At 42.1% G+C, this 20038-nt stretch overlaps 1 protein-coding gene across 4 annotated transcripts in view; it reads right to left on the bottom strand.

The window, feature by feature from the left end:
• Positions 1 to 20038, bottom strand: part of MAPRE2 (microtubule associated protein RP/EB family member 2) — a 170347-nt gene that overhangs the window by 57252 nt on the left and 93057 nt on the right. For all 4 annotated transcript variants that reach the window (XM_062201536.1, XM_062201535.1, XM_062201532.1 and 1 more), the window contains one exon: positions 17970 to 18097. In XM_062201536.1, coding sequence (XP_062057520.1) covers positions 17970 to 18090 — 121 coding nt within the window. In that variant the 5' untranslated portion in view covers positions 18091 to 18097. The remainder of the gene's footprint in view (positions 1 to 17969; positions 18098 to 20038) is intronic.

Below are 20038 nucleotides of genomic sequence, written 5' to 3'. Positions count from 1 at the left end.
TATGCAACCACACCCTTCATTATAGAAACCATTACAGATAAGCGACTGTGCAGAAGCTTATTCTTTTAAGCTAATGTCAACGAGGATGTGGAAGGATAGAGAACTGGAGTGTTGGCCCTTGGCTCTAAGCCTTCCGCATCTTGAATGGACTGTGACTTGTCATCACACCCTTCAAAGCCAACAGTACTCTCATCTGCAAACGTCAGGATTGGATAGACTTCTAAACTCTAAAATTAGATGATTCTCTAAATCCCAGTCTGGCACCAAACACCCCCTCCCCCAAGGGACACTCAATATTCCTGCTAATTAGTAGAAAACAGGCTCCTTTCTCATAAGACTATGGCATCTGCCCACACTCCTGCTTCTAGTCATAGCCATTTTTTGTTTAGTTAATATAAGAGTGGGCACTAGGACACTGCTGCAACTGGGGAGGTATTCTGCAGGCACACACTGCCTTCCCAGATGACAGTCCTGGAAACCCTATCTTATGTGTACTCCTCCTTGAGCGCCTGACATTTACCTATCTGTAACACAGCCACACTTTCTGTCATCGTCAATAGCTACATATTAGCAATGAAGGTATTTTCGTATTAGACTATTGCCTGCAAACAATAATCATCAAATCATTCCAGCTTTAGTTTTACATTCAGCCTTATCATTCTGCGCACTGATCTTCCTACACAACTGCATCTGTTACCAAAGCCCAAAACTCCTGATGAAGGCACTATTTCCCTCTGGGGAGTCAGGGCTTATTAAAGAGGTAAGTGAGGGTTCGTATTTCTAGCACGTCAGCACATATCTCTTTACCTACACAAATTCATTTGAAGAGTTTCATGGAATTGGGAAACAATGTTCTGAAAGATGAACATTTTAAAGGCATTTAAAATCCTCAAGTTAACTGCATCATTCAAATCCAACAAAAACAGGACTAAAGAGGTAGCAGCTCTGTGTTGTTTTTATAGGCATCTTTCACATTCTTTGGCACGAAGAGCCCCTCGATAGCTTCAGTTCGCAGAGTATCACTGAACTGAACTTAGGACACTGTTTTGCTTACCTGCCCCAAGTCACAAATGCAAAAATAACAACCAAGAGTTCAGAAATCTGGGTTCAACTGAGTTTGCTCCTTTGAATTCCATGCTCTTCGACTGAGCCTCCCGTTTCTTCCCAGTGCTTGGAGTTATGTCCGAACCCTTTTTTAATCCTACTGCAAGTTAAGTCCCCCAAACCAGTGGCTTTCAAATGGATGTAGAGGAGAATAATAGCCGGCGGGAAGATTGGACTCCCGCAGACAGACACAGAGAGGGTTTATGTGGGCTGCGGGCGGTGCTGAGAAGCCCCATCCTTCCCCCAGAACACACGGAGTCAGCTGTCCAAGGTCAGTCTCATCTCTTCTAGCAACCATCATTCGGGCAGATGGGGTTTTAAGAGTATCAGCAGACAAATTAAAAGGCCTTGTCAAACCACGCGGTTGGTGTTTCATCTGATAAATGCCCTCGGTTTTTTATAATTCATAGGACACAAAACCTTGAGAACATTGTAAGACAGCAGTGAATTTCAGTGAAAGGGACCAGCACACTCTGTTCACCAGCTGCCTTCGAGAACTAAAACAACTTCTTGCAAAGTACTGCTACTTCGAAATCAGAATTTTATGAAGACACTTGCAAAATAATGCTAAAAGTTAGACCTGTTGTAGAGAAAATTAATCAGATATTAATATCAATGTAGTGAGTTGGTTTTCTTTTTTCTTTAAGATTTTATTTTATTTATTTGAAAGAGTTACAGAGAGCTACAGACAGAGGGAGAGGTCTTCCATCCGCTGGTTCATTCCCCAGATGGCCACAATGGCTGGAGCTGCGCCGATCTGAAGCCAGGAGCCAGGAGCCAGGAGCTTCTTCCAGGTCTCCCACACGGGTGCAGGGGCCCAAGGACTTAGGCCATCTTTTACTGCTTTCCCAGGCCATAGCAGAGAGCTGGATTGGAAGTGCAGCAGCTGGGACTAGAACCGGCGCCCATATGGGATGCTGGTACTGCAGGCCAGGGCTTTAACCAACTATGCCACAGCGCCGGCCCCCTGAGTTGGTTTTAAAGTGTTTCTTCATAGAATACCATGGAAGAATACAGAATATTCTCTTTTATGTTCCAAATGGAACTTTCAATGCAGTAAAATCTTCATACCCAATAGCTCTTAAGATTTAGGTATTGGGGGCCAGTGTTGTGTCCTAGTAGGCTAACCCTCCGCTGTGGTGCTGGCATCCCATATGGGTGCCGGTTCAAGTCCTGGCTTTTACTCTTCTGAGCCAGCTCTCTGCTATGGCCTGGGGAAGCAGTGAAGGATGGCCCAAGTTCTTGGGCCCCTGCACCAACATGGGAGACCTGGAAGAAGCTCCTGGATCCCAGCTTCAGATTGGCCCAGTTCCATCTGGGGAGTGAGCCAGCAGATGGAAGACCTTTCTCTCTGTCTCTCCCTCTCTCTGTCTGTAGCTCTACCTCTCAAATAAACAAATCTTAAAAAAGAAAAAGATTCAGGAATCAAGTTTTTTACTCTAAATTTTAGAGAAACAATGATAAAGTAGGTAGAAATATACAATACACACAAAGCAGCTGCTATTTTATGACATATTTGCAAAAAATAATTTTCATAGAAATTAACAATAACTCCATACTGAAAACTGGAACAGGGTCAAGAACTGTGGGACAGCAGGACAGCTGGACTATTTACAGTTGTTTTATTCACCGAAGCATAATTACCCTGTACCTCGTCAGGACTGAAAAAAAACCAGCACAACTCCAAACCTGCTTGATCAGAGATTCAGACGACTGTAAGAACAAAGAAATGGCAGGTGAAGAATTATCTTGTTGGTTCAGAAAGAGCTCTTTCATCTGCTAATTATCGGTCCAGTGCGAGGTGCATGGTTTCACTTTTAGTTTCTAACATCAGGGCTCTCCTTTGGGGTCATGTGCTCATCAAAGCCGACCTAAACAAGCTGTCTGACGTATTCTGGTTCATGCAGTAAGTTTCAGCTTCTACTAGGGACATGAGAAGGAAGGAAATGGGAGAGGCACTTGGAGCACAAGGCAGGAACGGTGTGCAGGACAAAATGTCACTGGCTTCAGGGGCCTGACACTGACACTGGCAACGCAATGTCCCAGAGGCTGGAGTCCGAGAATAGAGCTCAAGGTAGAATTTCGCATTCCAGATAGAGGAGGGAAGGAGTCAGAAAAAGCCTTTATAACAAATGAATAACAAGTTAGAAAGGTACATACGAAAGCCATTCCGAAGGAATCAGTTTTCTTATTAAGCTCATGGAAACAGAAAGTTCTGTAAAGCCGTAATATCAGGGAACACAGCTTCTTGAGCATGTGTGTTTTTTTCCTTTTTTTTTTTTTTAAAGATTTTATTTACTTGAAAGAGTTACAGAGAGAGGCAGAGACAGAGAGAGAGGTTTTTCCATCCCTGGTTCACTTCCTAAATGCCCGCAATGGCTGCAGCTGAGCCAATCTGAAGCCAGGAGCTAGGAGCCTCCTCCAGGTCTCCCAAGTGGGTGTAGAGGCCCAAGGACTAGGGCCATCCTCTGCTGCTCTCCCAGGTGCATTGGCAAGGAGCTGGTTTGGAAGTGGAGCAGCCGGGACTCGAACTGGCTCATGTGGGATGGCGGTGCTGCAGGCCGGGGCTGTAACCCGCTGCACCACCTTGTCTGCCCCGTGTGTGTGTTTTCACACGTTTGTATCGTATCATCTATTTTAAGAGGCAAAAAGGCTTTTAAAATTAAGCACTGAAATAGAAGAATGACTATGTAAAACAGCAAGATTTAAATTGAGAAAACCTTGAGGAGGAGGCACGACGTTAAGCGACATGATGTTTTCTAATTTTTGTGGTGATCGACACCTCTGAAGGAATGCCCACATTCAGGTGGCACTGAGGGAGTCCACCTTGTTCATTAATGAAAATCCAAAAGACAAACACACACACTTAGGAATAGGCTCTGATGTTTGAAAATAATTTTTTTAACAATTAAAGGCAGAAAGAGAGAGAGAGAGACTGACACAGAGACAGAAATCTGTCTGCTGGTTCAGTTCTCAAATGCCTGGACACAGCCAGTGGCCAAAGCCGGGAAGCTAATTCATGTCTTCCAGGCAAGTGGCAGGAACCTAAGTCCTTGAGCCATTCTCACTGCCTCCCAAGGTTTGTAGTAGCAGGGAGGTAGAGTCAGGAATGAAACCCAGGTACTCTGCTGTGGAACTTGGGCATCTTAACTGCTAGGCCAAATTATTTGGCTCGTGATTGACTTTTAGTTGACAAATAATAATTATATATATATTTGTAGGGCACAATGTAATGTTTTAATCTATGTTGTTGGAAGATTCAATCAAACTAACTTATCAACTCACCAACTTTCTGTGGGCAAGCATATTTATAATGTATTCTTTGGGCAATTTTGAAATATACAATATTTTATTAACTGTGGTCACCATACAGTACAACAGATCCCTAAAATTTATTCCTCTAGGGAAGAGCTTTATCTTATAAAACCACATAATTTACTTTGGGGAGCCCAGAGAAAGACACATGGAAAAGCCAGCAAATATACAAACCAACTGTAAGTTCTAAACCATATGGCACATAAAACTAAAAAGGAGTTAGTTTGGTTTGCTCAACAAAAGCCCAAGAAAGAATAATTTTACCAAATGGAGAAAGTCAAGTCAAACTCACATGAGGCTTCTCAGTGCTCAAGGAGCTTAACTCCTAACACTGAAGCCTTTAAAGCAGGTGGTCAACAACTCTAGGACTTTCTCAGCCTCTGAAAATTGCCAAGGGAGAGCCGACATCTCATTGCAGAAGACGGCAACGCCAGGACATCTGGCATAGAGTGGCAGGTGTGCTGGGTGAATGCAGGCTCCAGGCGGGGGACCTCTGAAGGCAGAGGCTGCAAAGGTGAGCTGCAGACAGACGGCTCAAGTCCTTACAGCCAGGAGAGGAAGCAGCTCAGCTCAACCTGGGAGCTGTGGGGGGACCAGTGCCCATTCCAGGGCACATGCATTTCAGAAGAGGGGCCAAGCTACCATTTTTAAGACGCGATTTTCAGAACATATCTATTTTTAGGGCAAATTCAATTAAGAGTACAAATTAAATTAAATTTCTACTAAATCACTGCCCACCTCATTTTACCAACAGTTACACAGGCCAGGTACAGACTAAGTGAATTCCTGGCTGGTACCCACCAGAGAGGCTCTTAGTGTAAGACACAGGGCCAGCAAACCTGCAGTCCATTTCCACAAACACATCCCCTTTCTCAGGTTCCTGTTTTTGATGCAGAGGTCACTGTCCCTGGGACTGGGAACGCCAAGCTCCTTCCCCAGATATAAGCCAGTTTCATTCTCTCCAAGGCTTGCACGTGGGAGCTCTTTTCCATCCCCAATCCGCTCCATCAGCTCTCTCTCACACCAACAGTACCCTCACCACCACTTTCCTGAAGACGGCTCCTTCCCCGACAGCTCCCTGAGAAGAGGCTTACTGGGCAGAGAAAGCTCAGAAGGCTGGGGGTGGCACCGAAGGAAGCCCCCCTCGACCTCTGCTCCATGAAACAGGAACCCACAAGTTGCTATCATGTAACATTCATGCACACTGTGAAACATGACAGAATGTCATTCTGGAATACCTGCTTCATATTTTTCAGGTTAATGCCAGCACACTATGATTTCCAAGCACTCTAGTATTACAAGGAATTCAAGGATTCCATCATTTAGCAGAAATAAAGGAAGACCAGAATAATTACAGAAAGAGAAGAAAGGAAAGAAGCAAGCAAGAACTTCTGTGCATTTTTTTTGGTAGATTTTAACACGATTGTCTGACTTTAAAGTTGACACACACACGTTTTCCTTAAAATCTGGCTCCTTCTATGGTGTTTTAAAGTTCTTTCACGAACTGCCATACAAATGTCATCTAGAAGAAATGAAAGTGGAGGAAGATCCTCCTTCTGGGCAATGTTAACAGAAACGGCAGGAAACTGTGCTGGCAAGAACGTCACATTTCTATGCTTATTGTCAAATCCATGGCCATAAAAGCTTCAGTGTTACTCGCTGGGTGAGAGCACGCCCCCGGCAGGGGAGGGACAAATAAAGAGAGGTGACTCGCTGTCTGTCAGAATGATGTCATGGTTTCAGGGCAGAAAATCCCATCTGCAGAGTGACAGTTATCTTAAGAGATGCCAAGAAATTCAATTATTCTGTTTGCAGGTGCGTCTTTCCAACATGCCCAAACACCTGGCAGTGTTTTTATATTGTCTACGTGTCTGATAAACTCTATGTTTAAAGAAATTCAAGAAAAAAACTTAGAAAAAAAATATTGTCTTTTGCCGAGCAGCAGACTTGGGATGCCTGGCTTGACCTTCCTGTGTAGGAACTGGATGGCCTTGTAATATTTCAGACAGTCCCAAGTACACACTTCCTGTTTGTGTTGTCAACGATCTAACAGTGAGACAGGCTGGATGCTAGATGTCTGCTTTTGCTCAGGGATCATGTTCTACCTTTGGTTTGTACTTGGGCAAGCTGAGAAACAGGTACGACCAGAGTGCTTTGGATAGCAATACATTAAGAACTTTGATAGTTAAGGGATAGGGCCTAACTCTTTTTTTTTTTTTTTCCCTCCTTTTTGGTATATTGCTGGATCCTCAGATCCACCATCTGACCATTTTACCCCATGCTCTGACACACTGTGGGTACTCAATAAATACCTGTTGAGGGGCAAGAATAAATAAAGCAACATACAGAACATCAAAATGATACATTTACTCAAAATCACCATCTTCTTCTTTTTGGCCTGAATCTTATCCATATTAAAAAATCTAGTTTGAATAACATTTCAGTTCAGTTCAACTTTATAAATATTTATTGACATCCACTAAATTTGCATAGCTGCTTGGCCAAAAACCCAAATGTGAGTAAGACAAAAAGTTTTTCTAGATGAAAATAATCTTTCCTTCCACTGAATCACACCATACTTATTACCTGAAGCATAACTATCCCTCTTTTGCTGCTCTGAATCCTAATATATGATGCAGATATTTTATGCATGCATGTATATGCAAGAAACCCCGTACCTTTCCCTGCCTTTAAAGTTTTTCTCCTGAAAATATCCTTTGGTCACCTTTTACATTTGAATAGAAACTCCTTGTTCTTCCAAGCACCGCCTCCTCGATGAGTTGTCTCACTGCATTAGCTATGGGAGTCCAATATGGTTTGACTTGTATTTCAATTAGCTCTCTCTCCCAGCAGATTGGTGAGTAGCTCTTTCAGACTGGGGATGCTGTCCAACTCATCTTTCTACTGTGCTCATACAGTGTCTGCTTCCATAACCACTGGCAGATCTAGAATTTCTGTATGGAAAAGGTTTAGGAACTGCAGCCTAGAAAGAGTTAGGAAATAGATATAGGAATAGAACTAGGTAGAAAAAGGGTGATGTTCTTAAATGTTGCATTAGCAGGTCTCCCTACAAAAAAGCAGGAAAACATCACCTTCATATATTAAAGAGGCTGGAGAAATACTGAGGGAGCCTCTTGGATGGTTACTGCAATATAGTTTTATTGACATGAATTAAGTATATGGGAAACAGTGACACATTGATGAATCAATCCTTTGGAGGCCAAGCCTGTGGCAATTATTCCAGATGATGTTCTGTTTTCCTCAATGGCACAGAAAGAAGTCCTCTCAGGAACAAGCTTGTTGGGGCTAGCCCGGGGTCAACCTGAGCAAAGGGTCACACTCTTGGGGTTTGGCTGGTGGATCTGCCTAGATGTGCATGTGTGAATCCCCAAGGAAGCACTGTACTGGCTGTTGTTTCTCTGGTCAGGGACTACTTGAGAGAGAGTTGAGAAGCTCTCCCAAGGCAAGTGGTAAGATCTCAGACTCACCTCCATTTGTATGGGGTGGGGGAAGACCGGGTGGAGCAAGAGAAGGAACAAGAAGAACATGTAGAAAGAAAGAGAGGTTCCCTCAAGCCCGTCTCAGCAGGTACAGCAAGTTAGAATTTTATGAGACTGGGAGCAAATGCCTGTGTGTTTCCACTGGTATCCATCTTTGGTATGCGAGTTCTTGATAATGATGACATTGGGAACACTCTTGTCATTAGAAGAATTACCAGATACGCACCATTTCTCCAATCAGAATGTAATGAGTAGGTAAAGGGAGTCCTTTTCTATTCCCCCTGCTCCTACAGTGTTTAATGGACTCCTGGCAAATGGATTTGGAAAGAATCGGAGATGCACCCACATGTGCACGCACACGCCCAGTAAACCCTCCACCACATACACAGCTGCCCTATCTCCCATGAGAACACGCTCGGATCCAAGGAGACTCACACTCCAGTGATCGCCATCAGCACCGAGCTTTTACTCTGATATATAAAATAGAGAAAAAAATTCCTTTCTTCCTTATAGACTTGTTATGAGAATTAGAATAATCTATATAAAAAGCACACTGAAAATGGTAAGAAATATAAAAGTTGAGCCGTAATGCCATCATTATACTCCTAAAATATAAAACAATCTATGATGTGCATGGTTAAAATAATCAGCACTATAAAAATGAATGGGCCTGAATTGGACTGTTTCAGATATGAAACATTCAATCTCCAAACGCACGCTTTAGATTCAAAGGACAGGGAACAAAATGAGATCCTTGGATTCCCACCAGCAAAGACAGGGTATGAGCACATTCCTAAGATGCTGCAGCTTATCTGCTGAAAACCATTCGAGAAGTTCTCCAGTTCTGAAGACTTTTCCCAGATAGACATTTGAGGTGCTTAAGTAATCACAAATTCATTTATAAAAGGAAATGACTATTTTCCCTCAAATTTACACTCTTCCTGTTGAAGTCTTTAGATGTTTTACACCAAAGGGGAAAAAAGGGAAAGAAAAATAGCATCATGAATACCAAATGATGTCTTACACAGAACATATCCATCGTATAAAGTAACTGACATCTTGAGTAAAAGCAAAGATAACTTTCAATAAAAGTCTTTTTTGTTAAGATACTGCTTTTTAAATATCTTGGTGAATGACTTCAAAATAAGCATATGATCATGTGCTTTACTTGTAAGCATCTTATCACAAAGGAAACAAAACCACGGAAGGGACTCTAAAGGTTTTTGTAATCAGAATAATGAATTACAAATAAATCTCAAGACCTATCACAAGCTTGATTTCTAACAGTTTCCCAAGCCCTACACTGAGGTCCCTGGGCTGTGGTTCTGTGGCCCGGTTCTTGAAGTCAGTGAGGGCTGGGGTTTCCGAGGCTCACTGAGACTCAGCAGTATTCACTGGCCTCACCTGAACGCACTCCACTCTCCTTCGGAGCACCCATCCCGTGGCACAACTGTTGCATTCCTCCCAAAGAAGTCGGCAGTGCTATGGTTTTCTGAGAGTACCCCATGCAGTTTCCTCTCTAGGCTAACAACCACATACCCATTCACTGGTGCACAGAAGGTAAGACTCAATGGGTTCTTCCTACAGAAGATGGAGCAATGTAGGAGGGTCTGTGAATTACTCAGTAGGAACTCTGAAGACCGCAGTCATCTGAGTCAGCTGGGAATTTTCCCAGAGACAACAGTAAGAGATCAAAGTGTGGGATTTAACTAAGGGTATTACTTTGTGCAGATTCCTAACGTTATTTGTGTGTGAGAGATCTTAAAAATTCACAAAGGCAGTCATTATTAGCTTAAGTTTCTAATAATACGTCACCGATTTGCTTTGTTCCTCTTCAGGTACTATATTAAGTTCCTAGTGATTACATGTTCCTTGATTTCACATTAAGTATATACACATACTGTCAGGCTTCAATAAAATAATTACATTCTAGGCCATCTATTTTCCCTAGCCTTTTTTCGGTTTTTAAAATTTGCCTCATTTATAGTGTTTGTCACTACCCAGGAGGGACTCCAGTAGAAACGGATAAGAACAAGATTAGTGCCGTTCCTGTGAAAAATGTTAACGAAGTCACATAACACTCACCCAGCAGTCATCACTGAGGTTTGGCTTTATGGAATTTAAAAATATCTGTTGCATTCCTCCCAAAGAAGTTAACAATTCTATGGTTTCCTGAGAATATCCCACATGTATACATAGTTGCTTCAAACAAGTAGAGAAAAACTAATTCTCACATACCCCTATGATGAGATCATCAGGAAAATTCTTTGTATTTCTCATAGAAAACACCATGCATCACATATTTAAGGCTGTACTTAATAAAGCACATGCCTTCTACGGAGTCCCCATGTCACAAGACAAAAGCTACCCTAGCTTGAGGAGTGGGTCAGAGGAGACGTAACTAAGTACCCCACATGTTCTACATACTAGTTACCCCATCCAGCTTGAAGAGGGAGGAGAGCACTTCTGAGGTGTTTCCCAAACTATGGCCATGCTAGGTCATCCAGGAGCACCAGACACTCCCAAAGAATCTGAGTGAATGTCTTTCCCACTGACTCACTCTCTCCGCCTCCCTTCACGTTCTTCTTCCTTTGCATGCTCAAAGCTCTTCCAAAACAGCACTTCCCAGTGTTCTCCAGTTTTCTGAAGGCTAGCACTCGTCTGTACTGAGTTCGTGGAGGGACTTGAGGACTGTCCATGTCTTCTTTATCCCTCAGTCCTCAGGGTATAGCCCAAAGAAGGGCTCAAAACATGCTTACCAAATGAAATTAAACTGATTATCAGAACTGAGTACAGTAATGAGGGCAGTGAAGATGGGGCTGATTGCTTTCAAAAATGTATCATCAATATAGGGAAAATTCACACTTTATGGGGCAGTACATGAAAGTAAAAGCATACACACTTTTCCTCACTATGGTATTCACAATTACAAAAGGCTGTGCAAACAAAAATCTCCAACAAAAACAGTAATGGTCTATGATTACCTTCAGCAGAAAAATGTATAGATATATGTTAAAAAAACAAATTTAGAAGGGAAAAAGTCTACTGTACTCTGCATTCCACTTGAAAAATAAGCTCCCTTTCAAGTAGTGCAGTATCTATGACTGTAGGGATATTTGAGTGTGTGACCCCTGCAGCAACCAACCTGAGGCTGGACCCATCCCTTCCATACCCAACTCACTTTCTGTTCCCTTCTTTTCCAATTAATTGGTATGCTGAGCCCGAGTCAACAGATTTTAAAATCAACTTAAGTCAAATAAAATTAGAGAAAAAAATCTATCAGCAGAACAAACCAAACAAACAAAAACCTTATATAATATATCACACGAAAGAATAATATTCCACTACGGTACAATTACTTCTCTAATAATAGTAACACAATCTGAGATGACAGCCTACAATTTTATAAAGCAAAGTAAACTCTTGAGCTTACAGACACTGATGGAATATCCTTACTTGGTTTCAATACAAGTGAGCCAATAAGAGAAGCTCTACTAAATTTAGACTCTGAGCTGATTTCATCACCAACCTGTCCTCCCGACAGAGGTCTCTGCAGATGGGACACCACACAGGCTAGGATCAACCTGTTTAACAGGGGCAGCCGATCTGCAGCCAAAAATGGTCACAAAGAACAGTGCTGGGCTCAGGATCAACTGCCATCAAGCCAAAGCTGAGAGCACCCATCCCATAGGTGCCAGCACGTCTGATGGCCACACCTATGTGAATCCCAGAGCTTCCTGTCAATCCTAGACCCTTCCAGAGCCATCACGTACCCAGAACGTAAGTGTGACTACAACATCACCAGCCAAATCCAGAAGCTTCCCTGGAAGAAAAAAATACCAGAAACTTGATCCAAGACAAAGCTTGAAACACATACTGAAACAGAATCAAATCCTGATCACTTTTTCATAGCCAGTCAAGAAAACATCTAAATTTCACATCTAAAATGGTTTAATTCAAATGATATTTTATTAAAATACTAAAAGGTTCAAGACTATAACTGATCTTTCAACCAGTGGGTGACAGTACAGGATAGAGTGACGGCTCAGGCAGTGACTACCCTAGATGTGGATTTGGGCAGATGCTGGCTTGCCCTGTGTGGTCACTGGAAAGGATGGGGAAGGCACATGGATAGAAGGGCAGGCTGTACTAGCCTTGTGAGGGTGGAGCAGGCACAGCCGTTTAGTTGGCTAGGAGCTGACGGTGACCCGGTCTAGGGAAGACAGTCTGAACACAGAAGAGGGCAACAGAAAGCAGCCCCAGCATTATGGCTGGGGTGAGGGCTGTGGATGAGGAAGAGAAGGAGGAAGAGAGAAAAGGACATTGCCTCCGACTGCCTTCTTGCTGCCCTCTGCGCTTCCTCTGTTCCTCCTCCTCGTATCAAGTCCTCTGTCTCTGCTGTCATCTCCAGTAAAGGATCAGTGGAAGCTGCCAAAGCTGTTCTCAGAGATTTTTCTTCCTTTTTTTTTTTGAGAGGGAGGGAGGGAGAGAGGAATGGAGGAAATCTCCCACCTGCAGGTTCGTTCTTCAGATGCCCGCAATAGCCGGGGCTGGGTCAGGCCAAATCTGGGAGTTCAGTCTAGGTCTCCCATGTGTGTGGCAGGGACCCAATGACTTGAGCCATCACCTGCTACCTCTCAGGTTCTGTACTAGCAAGAAGCTGGATTCAAGAGTGGAGTCAAGACTCGAACCCAGGCACTTCAATGTAGGATGTGGACGAGCCAGTCGGTGGCCTAACGACTAGGCCACATGCCCACCCCTATTTTTAGGAGTTTTCTTCTTTTTTTAAGCACCATACTATTTGTCTTCTTTATTTTAAAATAAACACCTAGTAAACTGGTTTAAACTGGTATGCAAGCAAAAATCCTGTCTTCTTCCCTAAAAGCCATATAAATTTTATAAAAGAAATGAAAACATAAAATATTTATGTTATGTAGATCTGATATCACACGCAGCTCAATTCTCCATTTCATCATGGGAAATCCAGTTACTCATTTTATTTTTTTAAAATTTTTATTTATTTATTTATTTTTATTTTTTTGACAGGCAGAGTGGACAGTGAGAGAGAGAGAGACAGAGAGAAAGGTCTTCCTTTTGCCGTTGGTTCACCCTCCAATGGCCAGCGCACCGCGCTGATCCGAAGCCAGGAGCCAGGTGCTTCTCCTGGTCTCCCATGGGGTGCAGGGCCCAAGCACTTGGGCCATCCTTCACTGCACTCCTGGGCCACAGCAGAGAACTGGCCTGGAAGAGGGGCGACCGGGACTAGAACTGGGTGTGCCGGCGCCGCAAAGCAGAGGATTAGCCTATTGAGCTGCCAGTTACTCATTTTCAAAACAGATACAGGTGAACAGTACCTTGTCAGGGAGTGTTTATATCTACAGATAGCCCACTCTCACATATGCAATCTATTGCTTTGCTTGAAACTTAAAGGTTACCTTTTCACAACAAATAAATGCAAATCAAACACATGGTTACCCAGATTTAATGTTCAAAGAAAAACTTTCATGAGGTTACCACCTTGGATAACACAACAGGACATAAGACCGTGTCATTTTCATTTAGAATTTACTGCAACATATTTCCAAGTGTTTACCTTCTCACACCATCTTTCTTTAAAAAAACCTTTAAAAACTGCTTACATCAAAACATGCAGAAAGGTACAAAACTCTGAAGAAAATGCAACACCAATGTGGGTAGTATTTTTAGCTCTTTATGAGCTAAAGAAAAGTTGAAGTGAGTTTCAATACTGAGCTGAAGGGAAATCTCTTAGTTGGAAATTAAAAAAGAAGAAAGATATAGGAGATAATGCAATAGGGAACAATATTCAAATGGGGAACTGCCAGGATTAGCATTTACGTCTTTAGGAAAGAATAAAATATGATGTTGTTGAACCAAAAAAAAATCAGGTTTAATATGTGAAAGTATTTTGTGTCTGTTTTTCCAGAACATACTACTAAAATAAAATCCCATGCAGCAGACTAAAAGGAATTAAAATAAACATTGAAGAAAAAAAATCACCCAAGAAAACTGGTGATTCATAAGTATAATGAAGATAAATCACTTAGGTCAACAATATTTAGTTTTCTCCTTATTCTAAAATCACTACTAGTCTACCTTAAATGTCTTCTAGAACAATGAAGGGTATAAATAAATACATTCATTAATAAATAAATAGAAAAATAGCTTCGTCTTGCTAAATGTCATTGCTGAAGATAAAAAAGTCACAAATTAAATTATGAATAAGGAAACTGTGCCAGAATAGCTTTTGGATCATTTAACTTCACTTTTAGTGGCTTGAGGTTTCTCGAAAATGTACTGCGGGCTCCAGGGTGCAGCATGTGAGTACTTGAGATGCTTGTTAAATGCAGATTTCCAGGCCTCACACCCAGGGGTACTGATTCAGAAGGCCAAGGACCCCATGCATTTGCTTTTGCAGTAGCTCCCCAGATTATAAATGCATATGGCCTACAAACTACACTTTGAGAAAACCACTGCCTCAAGTAAAAGAGCTGTCTCTCTGCTATGGAGATTAACATTTTTCCCAGCAAGAAACTTGTTTTAGAGCAGAAAGCAACCTTTAAATATATTTATTCTTTTGAACCATCAACCTTGTAATTTTCAGTAGCCAGTGAGTAATCCTGGTGGAAATGATATCTGTTCAACAGTGACCCAAATTGCTTCTACAGATTTTTGCCAAGTCATACTCAACAGTCACCTAGCTACAAATGGTTGTCAAATGAATAGCAATGCTTTAAGGTAACTGTACAAGAATCCTCCAAAAATGCTGCTTAAAATTTTGTTGACTTGCTTCATGAGAGACGTAAAGATCTACAAGGAAATTACATATTGCTCACTACCATCACTGCTACAAATTCTAGTTGGCTCTCTCTTCATTTGTTACCCCAAAGTCGCCAAGTACGTAACACAGGAAGCTCGCCGTGGTTCCTCTACCATTCAAGACCCACGACCGAGAATTTCCTCCATGACTCTTTCCCTTACCCCTTTCCTTCTGCTGTCTCTTTTCCTTGATAACCAAACCCATTCCCATTATCTGTATGCACATACACCCGCTTTGTGGGTCAGATACCACATTTTGTCTTTGCCTCCAGCTGTTGCCAACTGCTTTTCATTTATCCCCAAAACGAGCATCTCTTGAGGGAACACTGCATGTCAGGTACTGTGCAAAAAGTAAACCAGCAAACTGGCACATGCCATTAACAAAGGGGTTCTAATAAAAGAGAAACATTTTTTGTTTTGTAGCACTATGTTCTTAGAATTTTATCTACAAATATCATTGAATCTGTTAAAAATTAAAATAAAATTTAAATAAAGGAAAATAAATATCAGAGGCCCCATTATGTACAGCAAGAACTATGCAATATGTGAGCGGCAATCTGAGGTTGAGTCAGATACAGTGAGAATTGTTTCTGAAAGTAACTTTTATGGTCATTTCAGTAGGCCAACAATATCTATGAGGAGTCTTCAAAAGTGGAAAATGTATATTATGAAAAAAAGAAAGCATACACGGGTTTCAATTTTCTTTTGTACCAAAAATAAGAATATCTTTTAATTCCATTTTCCATGAAGTTTTTGAGGTGCTCTCCTGTACCTGCTCCATCTTCCATAGTCTAAGTCTGTTTTCCTGTAGTTTATACTGCAGGGCAAAGAAACGGTGAGTAAGCACCCGTTTCCAACCTCATAAACCACAGGGCTTCACAACTGAGCTCAAGCACAGAGCTGGGAAAGGAAATATCTAGGTTCTAGTGCACCTCACTGTCTTCCTCACGGTAAAAGCGATGAAGGCTGGGGCAGCGGGGGTGGGGGGAGGTGTTGACAGTACTGAAGGCGGGTCTTCTAGTGTATTCTGGTCAAACCGAGACCAGGAGACCAGGAGGAGAGAAAGAGAATACACTGCATTCGTATTTTCTATTATTCTGTACCGTTTTCACATTAGAGCTAGAGGCAGAAAGGGAAATTTCTTACCCATTAGTTTGCAGGAAAAAAAATACTATTTTCCAAAGGAAGACTATTTCTTTGATGGATACTAGAACTTAAGAATGGCGGCCGGCGCCATGGCTCAACAGGCTGATCCTCCGCCTTGCGGCACCAGCACACCGGGTTCTAGTCCTGCTTGGGGCGCCGGATTCTGTCCCGGTTACCCCTCTTCCAGGCCAGCTCTCTGCTATGGTCCGGGAGTGCAGTGGAGGATGGCCCACATGCTTGGGCCCTGCACCCCATGGGAGACCAGGAGAAGCACCTGGCTCCTGGCTTCAGATCAGCGTGGTGCACCAGCTGCAGCGCGCCGGCTGCGGCGGCCATTGGAGGGTGAACCAACGGCAAAGGAAGACCTTTCTCTCTGTCTCTCTCTCTCTCACTGTCCACTCTTCCTGTCAAAAAAAAAGAATAAAAAAAAAAGAAAAAAAAAAGAATGGCACATTTTTATAATGAGCCACTACTTTATCACTGAAGTTGATTTTTTCTTTTAAACAAGTTGAACTTGACATGTAATCCTTGCGGATCTACTCGTACCAGATAGATCCCTGCAGACATTCAATCATGAACACAAAATACAGTCCAGTCCTCAAGAGCTCTCCTTACCCTGCAGGGAGCAGCAGTCACCCACTGTAGCACAGTGCGCCAAGTGTATTCTATGGGGCTGAGCTCAGTGTTTTGGAAACACCAGAGCCTGGAAAATGCTTCTCGGAGGGGGTGGCAGGTGAGCTGGACTTTAAACCATGAACACATTATACCACAAACAGAAAGAAGGGGAAAGATCTCTTTAGCAAAGAAGAATTAAAAAGAAAATAATGGAAGCAAAAGGGATGGAGTCTTTAAGGAACAAAGAGCGCTTTGTGGGTCAGAGGTCCAGAGGAGAGATGTGGAGGATGAAATTGAGAAGATAGGCAGGTGGCAGCCAGAACAAAATGGACTTTAAGAGCCACACAGAGAAACTTTGAATTGTATCCTGTAAGGATACAGGGGAGGCCCAAAAGTTTTTAAGGATGAGTATTGCAAGATCTAACTCATGTGTGTTTGCTTTTTAAAGATTTATTTATTTATTTGAAAATCAGAGTTAGAGAGAGCAAGAAAGAGAGGCAAAGAGTGAACCATCTGTTGGTTCACTCCCCAATTGGCTGCAACAGACATAGCTGTGCCAATCCGAAGCCATTCCTCAGGGTCTCCCACCCGGGTGCAGGGGCCCAAGGAGTTGGACCATCTCCCACTGCTTTTCCAGGCCATAGTAGAGAGCTGATCAGAAGTAGAGCAGCCGGGATTCAAATCGGCACCCATATGGGATGCCAGCACTGCAGACAGTGGCCCCACCCACTACGCCACAGCGCTGGCCCTCTAACTTGTGTTTTAAGAAGCAACTGTGGGGGTCAGTGCTGTGGCATAGCGAGTAAAGCTGCCACTTGCAGTGCCAGCATTCCATATGGGTGCTGGATTGAGTCCCAGCTGCTCCACTTCCGATCCAGCTCTCTGCAATGGCTAGGGATAGCAGAAGAAGATGGCCCAAGTCCTCAGGCCCCTGCACACACATGGGAGACCTGGAAGAAGCTCCTGGCTCCTGGCCTCGATCAGCACAGGCCTGGCCATTGCAGCCATCTGGGGAGCAAACCAGCAGATGGAAGACCTCTCTCTCTTTCCTGCCTGCCCGTCCTCCCCCCTCCCCTGCATCTCTTTCACTGTGACTTTCAAATAAATAAATAAATAAATCTTTAAAAAAATAAAAAAGAAGTGTAGTGGCTGATGGGGTGATGAGGAAGAGGCAGCTGATCAGAAGGCCCTAGAAAGCCCAAGCAGAGATTGCTCATCAGAAACTGTGTAGCTCTGCGCTCTTACACGTTCATAACATTTCCCCCCATAAGTTCTGTAGTTATACCGTGCTTTCGTCTTTCATGACATAAGTCAATAGTGATATTTTTCCCACTCAAAATATGTGATATTATTTCATAAAATCACATTGTATGTAATTTCATAAAAATTTCACAAAATCACATTCCACGACAGTAAACATTTAACGCGAATATTTAAAAGATGGTCTCTTACCTGAACAAAGCTGTTCCACTTTTGTGTAGTTTAAAGATACTATGTCATTAACCCATGCAATGATGTCATGTCTGCTCATAGTCTCTTGGGTTATCGAGGTAGAATACACATTGACTGCCATTCCCCAGCTAGAAAAAAACAAACACATTTATTTACCAATAACGTAAAAATGAACTCAGATCAATAACAGACAGTATTCAAGGTCAGGATAACTGGCCAAGTTTTAGGGGATACAAAAATTCTGCTTTGGCTAAACCTTGAATTTTTCTCTCTCTTCTACAAATCTGCCATAATATGACTAAATTTTATATATTTTTCAGGCACTATCATGCATGCTGTCTCTTCCCCAAGTAGATCAGAATGTTCCTCAGGTTGCAAGATTCCTAATTCATAACACAATCGAGTTTTACCTTTGACCTTAAATCTGTGTATGGTGTTAAAAAGTTATCAGGCCTAGGACAGTGCACATACAAGGAATCTTTCAATTTTATGTAATTATTTCACAGTAGTTTCATTGTAAGTAATTGTAAACATCAGTGCTTTGGAATTTGGTCATTCTAATAAATGTGTACTGGTCATGACTGTTTTTAACACTTAAACCTGGATGAACCTTTGTAATTTTACTAATTTTGTGAAATATATGTGTATGTACAAATGCATTATAGCTGCACATTAACTTTTATTTTGAAAATTTTCAAATATATGTAAAAGGAGAAATAATAACAAACCAGTTATTCTTATTTCTTGGTTTAAACAATTACCACTACTCGACCTATCTTTTCACTTGCACACTCATCAACTTCCCTTTTGCCAATCCCAGGCCTGGCTCCCTGCAAGCCAGATTATTTTTCAGTAAATGTGAGGCATCACATCATTTCACCTCCAGATACTTTAGTACATGTCTCTTAAAGGACACTACCCCCCATTATTATTATCAATCTAAAAATAGATATAATCACTGAATATCATCAAATTTGCATTACAGTGTCTTACAGTTTTGTTTCAGGTTGTCTGAATCTAGATTCAAATAAGGTTCACACAATGTAATTCTTTGATATGTTCTTTAAGCTTCTATTGTCTACAGGTTTCTTTTCCATTTCTAGTCTTTCCTTGAAACTGCTGCTCTTGTTGAAGAAATGGGGTTATTTGGTAGAGTTTCTATAGTGTGGATTTTGCACACTGAATCCCACTGGTGTGGTTTAGCATGTTCCTCTGCCCAGTGTTCCTACAGACTGGTAATTCCATCTACAGGCTTGAGTTGATTCCAGTTCTAATGTGGGGAGGAGTTACCAGGGACGGGAGGGGCCCAAGACTGCTTCATGCAGGGTTTCAACATCTTCAGGAAGCACATGGTGCCTGACTCCTCCCATCCTAGCATTGGCCACTGAGGATACCTGCCTAGGCCAACTACTCATTAGAAACTTCAAGATGATAGTCTATTAGGCAGATCTGATAGCTGGAATAATTTTACATAGAGGAACTGCCCACTGAGGCAAGGATGATCTAAGAAAGGCAAGATAGAGGCCTGATTCTTTCTCTGTTTCTTGGTTTTCAAACATTGTGGTGGCTCCCTAATGTTCTCCAGACCTGACCAAGGAGGTTTTTATGAACTCGCTGCAGCTTCCACCTTTATGAATGCATGCTTCCAAGAGCTTCTTCAAGAGTTCTTTTCACAAGGTCCAAGCAGTCTTTGAAAACTCCCTTTCTGGTGTGACAACATGATTCAGGTTTGGCTTGTATCATTCCTGCCTCACATCTAAAACCAGCCATTTCTTGATGGGCTCCTAATTTGTTTTAGTGGCAAATAGTACTTTGAGATATAGAAGTAATATGTTTAAACATGACCAGATATTATAGCAAAATCGATAGTCTGTAAGTTTTACACAAAAATCTACATATTTAATCACATTGAAACAACTTTGTACTTCAAAGTACTAAATATTTTATTTCTATATAAATATAAAAATAAATAAGTAGCCCACCACTGGTCTGTCCACAGAAGCACCTCATCTCTAAATCTGCTTCTGCAGAGCTGGAAAATGTCACCATTGGACTCTCTCAGCATGTGA

This window comes from Lepus europaeus, chromosome 9 (genome assembly GCF_033115175.1).
Source record: "Lepus europaeus isolate LE1 chromosome 9, mLepTim1.pri, whole genome shotgun sequence".
NCBI classification, from domain to species: domain Eukaryota; kingdom Metazoa; phylum Chordata; class Mammalia; order Lagomorpha; family Leporidae; genus Lepus; species Lepus europaeus.
This window is presented reverse-complemented; position numbering and strand designations above follow the sequence as displayed.